Source organism: Microtus ochrogaster (genome assembly GCF_000317375.1).
Source record: "Microtus ochrogaster isolate Prairie Vole_2 chromosome 14 unlocalized genomic scaffold, MicOch1.0 chr14_random_1, whole genome shotgun sequence".
Taxonomy (NCBI): domain Eukaryota; kingdom Metazoa; phylum Chordata; class Mammalia; order Rodentia; family Cricetidae; genus Microtus; species Microtus ochrogaster.
The window spans coordinates 20,921,450-20,927,148 of NW_004949096.1; the positions used below are offsets into that span (position 1 = coordinate 20,921,450).

Genomic DNA, 5,699 nt, shown 5'->3' on the forward strand with positions numbered 1-5,699 from the left:
GTGTGCATGTATACCTGTGTGTATGTGAACTTGTATGTGTGCACCTGAGTGTGCATGTATACCTGTGTGTATGTGAACTTATATGTGTGCACCTGTGTGTGTAGCTTCTTTTAGGTAGGACAGTATTATTTATGCTGATTTCTCTGAGTGGTAGATGGTCAAAGAAATCATCCTACAAATGCAGACAACATTAATATTTCTTACTATTAAAAAAAAACTTTCCTTAAACACTAGTCACAAATCCTATTCATGCTACACAGACTGACCGGCACAGTTGTGAGCTTTGATGGACTTTGTATGAGTCCTTCATCCCTTCTAGGCTCTGAAGAAAGGCTCTGAAGAAAGGCTACATGATCTGCACTGCCTTCTTACTCTAGGCTGTGAGCCGGTTAGACCTTGCTAGATATGCGCCCCCTGTGGCAGGATGTGGAAAGCGCCCACTTTTTCCTTCAGAGCACCGGCGATACTGTTGAGTTGTTGTCCCCAAGAGAAAAAGTGCTATAGGGGACCGTGCTGGTCTCTGCTGATGAGTCAGGACATGTCACCGTGCAAATCCTTTTCCAAAAAACAAACAAAAAATCACTATAACCTAGGAAAGAAAGGGGGAGACGAAGCAGCCAGGACAGACTCGCTTCTCTAAACCTCCTTCATGAAGCTCTATCTTCCGTCTCAGAGACCAAATTCCGGGGGCAATGACAAGGGTAGAGCTAGGGAGAAGGCCACCTAAGAGACATACCTATAGTAAGTAGGTGCCTCCTTTACAGAGACTTTCAAAGCAATTCACTCTGCTCTACCTGACTCCGTGCACCAGTAACTGTGAACAAGGCCAGTAATTAAACACTTCTTAAAGCTGTGCTCGTCTCAGAACCAAAAGTACTTGAGTGGCCTCCTTTGGGGCAGCACTGGGTGCTGTTCCTGCAGCAACCCCTACACTGCCTGCCCTGCAACATCCCCCACGCACCACCCTCTCTCCGCTGTGCCGGCACCCAGCCCTTCAGCGGCACCTGCCCCCCAGCACATTCAAATGCCCCGCATCTAAAAATAACCTCAACCCTGTTTCCCCTTTCTTCGGCTGTTAGGATTAGAAATTGGATGTGAAACCTTCTGAAACGCTCTGCCTTCCCAGCTTCCAACCTCTCCTCCTACTCACTCCGTGGCACAACTGCTGCGCCCACAGAAGCACGCAGACTCTCCTCTGCTGTCGCCGGGGCCTCTCAGCTGCCAAGCCCAGGGGCTTCACTCCGTCCTTGCTCATACCTCCCAGAAGCACTGGACAGTCCAGGCCTCTGAGACCTTTCCCCCAGGACTCCTGAACTGTACCTTTCCATGACCTTCCCAGGTCCTCGTGGAACCTCTCCCAGAAGCACCCTTGCGCACACGGGTCCATCTGCTGTCTTCTCACTCGGCAACCTTTTGTGGGAGGTTTCACTGGCTTTCAAGTTTACAGTTCTCTATCATAAACTGAAGGTCTGGGCCAGCATGTCCTGCTAACATTTTAAGGCATTCAAATTATTTGTTAGGTTGCCTCCAGTGTTTGTGTGTCTCTTTCCTTAACCCCACATAGCATTCCAGTTTCTCCTCAACCCTGCACTGGCTCCTGTATTTTCAGTCGCAGGCAACAGTACTATTGCCTAAAACAGGAGCAGCAGCCTTGAGCAGGCTGCCTTTGCCACGGCACACAGCCGAGAGCTGGGGGTACTTCCTCCTTCTGAAGGATGCTGAGAGCCTTGCAGTCCAGTGCTGCTGAGGTCTGCACAGAATGTAGCTCCTGTGCACCAAACATCAGGAGGCTAGGGAGCAGGCTACACTGGAAAACAATCCAGCTCCCTTGACTTGACATTTCCACTTAGCTCTTTCAAAAGAGAGGTGTATCTGTCTGTCTGTCTATCTGTGTCCCCTTCCCTTTTACTAAGGAAGAATAAAACTTTCAACAAGTTTTAAAAAGCTTGTTCTATGATAAAAGCATAGAACCCTGAAAGCATTTATCAAGAATGTGCCCTGTGCTATTTATGCTGATGCTACACATTTTCTTATCGCAACAAAGAAATGTGTGGTCATTCTATGTTCTTGGCTTCTGAGCCTTTCCCTTCATCCATCTGCCACTGGAAGCCTGGACATACTTTGATTTTGATTGTGTTGTTGATGTGGTTTTGTGTGGAAGAGGATTATGATGTGTGTGTGTGCACATGCATGCATGCACGCCCATGTGTGCGTGTTTAGTTTCAAGAACAAATTTAATAAGAAACAAATATATTCATATTTAATTTTTTAATTATATTTATTAAAATTACAAATTTTAGCAAGTTTACTTTGCTCATCTTTAAGAAGCACAGTGTCATATTTTTTCTTGAGTTGTGATTTATCACTCTAATGGACTAACATTATCATAAATGTTCTAAAGCTGAGCATAAAATCAGTGAGCTTTCATCTTAAAAAAATGTCTTCTGCACTTAACCAAATGTTCCACACTTAAGTTTCAAGTCTATGGGTCCAAGATGCTCAAGATCATTCAAAATGCCACAGACTTTCCTAGGAAACAGAACACCGGGGTCCTGATGAGCCCCGCCTTCTCTGTATTTAACTGACTTTTCCAAGGGGAATACATTCACACCTGCTGAGGGAAGACCATTTCCACCCCAGTTATGGGATTTGGGCTGGTTGTCACTAGACCCATCTCCCTGGCCCAGCTGGAAATCACTGACCCCTAGATTGCAATTACCATGTCTCAATTGTTAAAAGAGAAAGAGGCTGTGACCTTGAGGTACAGCCAGCCAGCTCTTCAATCTGTCAACAGAAGAAAGCTGGTAGGACCCACCCATATTTACCATGGGACTAGGGTTCTCATCAGATATTTATTTATTTATTTATTTATTTATTTATTTATTTATTTATTGTGTATACAATATTCTTTCTGCATGTATGCCTGAAGGCCAGAAGAGGGCACCAGACCTCATTACAGATGGTTGCTGGGAATTGAACTCAGGACCTTTGGAAGAGCAGGCAATGCTCTTAACCGTCTCATCAGATTCTTAAATATGCAAATACACTTTTCTTATATCTCAAAAGACAGGTAAACACAAGGATTTTTTTGTTGTTGTCCCTTCAAAATAGTCAGAATTATAAAGACTGTTAAAGCGCTCTTTGGTTATATTTTTGAATTCCTCTGTTGCCTTGCCATGGCAATGCACAAGGTTGGTCAAATAATGCCTGATGTATGTGTGTGTGTGCATGTGTGTATATATGTACGTATGTATGTATACATATATGTATATGTGTATATAGGAGAAAATGTTCATGTTATTGTTCTTAATTATCAACACATTTGAATAAATATGGATATATATTTTCTTACATCACTGCTCACGTAGTTACTGCATAAATCAATTCATGGAAAATTTTTAAAAGATTCAGGAGATCTCTAACTTATTCATTCAGCTGGACTCCTAGTTCCTAGTCCCTTGAGCACAAGCAAGAAGAAATTTGCCCATATTTCCGAGTTTGATTTGGTAAATACTTCCAAAGACTGAAGTTTTATGGTTTCTGTAATATGTCTTCATTTCCCTTAACCACGGCCCTACATATAAGGATGCCTTGGAGAAGCAATCTCCAGGAATTTGTCTGAAGATCTGCTATTTTGTCAGGTAATGTCTGCATGATTTGAAGACTATACGGAGTGTGGTGAGATGAAAAGATGCTCTCTGGACTTCTGCTCTTTCTGGTCCTCCCAGTCTGCATCTCCCAGTCTCTGCCTGATGTGGGGTTGGTGAAGATCTTTTCCCATGCTGTAGGCTGTCGTTTTGTCTTGTTGACTGTGTCCTTTGCTTTTCAGTTTCAGGAGGTCCCATTTACTAATTGTTTCCCTCAGTGTCTGTCAGCCATTAAAGACTAGGTTCACAACCAAAAATTTAAGTGTTTTTAGTAGTTTTTACTAATTTGTAAGTTAACATGAAATTCATGGGTTGCATTATGGCATTTTCAAACATAAATGTCATTATACTTTGTTCCTTTCCATCCCTTTCTGCTTATGTTTCCCTGTCTCACCATGCGTGCAAGCTTTTGCATGCCTTTAATCCCAGGACTGGAGAAGCAGAGGCAGACAGATCTCTGAGTACGATGCCAGCCTGGTCTACAGACTGAGCTCCAGAACAGCCAGACCTATATAGAGAAACCCCGTCTCAAAAAACAAAACAACAACAAAAACATAAAATCAGTATGTGTGTGTGTGTGTGTGTGTGTGTGTGTGTGTGTGTGTGTGTGTAGAATGCTTTTTATAATGTGTATCTTTTGCTTAGCTTTCTGTTGTAAAAAAAAATCTAAGTTTTTGGTAAGCATTATTTTTTATAGTTATAGCAACATGTAATAAAACAAACTTTGCACACCCCAGTTTTGAATATTTGCTTGTTTACATGGCAATGTCTACATTCTATCTGGGTTCTCTGATATGACAGGCCTTGTCCCGTCAAAGCAATTGTGTGTGGGGACACTAAAGCCTGCTAGACGGTTTTCTTCCCTCCCAGGCACCCCCTGCCCCCAGACTTTTTTTTTTTACCACAGACAAATGACCCTCTGTCTTCTTCTGAGAACTTTTTGTAGCCTCAGATTTCTTTGGGAATCTGCCTAACTGCGAAGCCCTAGGCTCAGTGTTTTTCCTAACGCCCTCTTTGTAGGTATTGGATAACAGAATTCTGGATCATGTTCAAAATGGACGCCAGCTTGACCAGCACCATGGAAGAGTTTCAGGACCTGGTGAAAGCCAACGGTGAGGAGTCACACTGCCGCCTCATTGACACGACACAAATGTGAGTGTTAAGGTCCTAGTGGGTCCCTCGAAACCGCTTCCCTCCAGTGACCTGAGCTGTGTTGCTGGGCCTCTAATTCTCTCCACCTCCAAGAAGGTTCAGAGAGCCCCACCAAAGATAACTTGACAATTTAACATTTTGTTTTGTTTGTGTGTGTGTGTGTGTGTGTGTCTGTGTGTGTGTGTGTGTTTTTCTTCGAGACAGGGTTTCCCTGTGTAGCCCTGACTGTCCTTGGAACTCACTCTGTAGACCAGGCTGGCCTTGAACTCACAGAAATCTACCCGCCTCTGCCTCCTGAATGCTGGGCTTAAAGATGTGCCCCACCGCCAGATAACTTGACATTCACTAGGAAAGCGGAGAGGTCCCCAGTGAAGAAGCTGCAGGGGATGGGAGCTAAGAGCAGAAGGTAGTCAGTCCGTGAGAAACCAAAAGTCCAGTGTCTGGACCAAGGCCTCATTTGTAGTTGGTGCAACAGGCACCCCTGCACTAACATGGCCCAGGCACTAGTGCCAAATGTCCCAAGCACAGAGTGAGAACACGTAGTAGATGTCTGTGTAAGACCACTGGGTTCTCAGAGCCGAGAAGGAACTTGGGGATGTTTACATTGCTCTTCGAGTTCCTTATTCACATAGTTGGCTCACTCAGGAAAATGATGCCTTCTTAATTTGGGGAAGAGGGTCACACATATTACATGCTGGGGTTTTTATGTGTGGTTAATTGTTTTGCAATAATACCAATTCCCAAAATACAGAGTTCTAGAATGGCAGCATATTGGAGAGATTAATTCACACAAAATCCTGTTTTTGCCTGGGGTCTGTGGCTGACTGGTCTGGGGGCTGTGACTGACTGGTCTGGAGTCTCTGATTTACTGGTCTGGGGCTGTGACTGACTGGTCTGGGG

General features: G+C 44.0%; 1 protein-coding gene across 1 annotated transcript in view; it reads left to right on the plus strand.

Moving 5' to 3' along the window:
- The window catches only part of Rasgrp1 (RAS guanyl releasing protein 1), a 61,195-nt gene that overhangs the window by 33,405 nt on the left and 22,091 nt on the right, over positions 1-5,699 (plus strand). The window contains exons 4-5 of the mRNA XM_005364199.2: positions 3,579-3,641; positions 4,668-4,799. Coding sequence (XP_005364256.1) covers positions 3,579-3,641; positions 4,668-4,799 — 195 coding nt within the window. The remainder of the gene's footprint in view (positions 1-3,578; positions 3,642-4,667; positions 4,800-5,699) is intronic.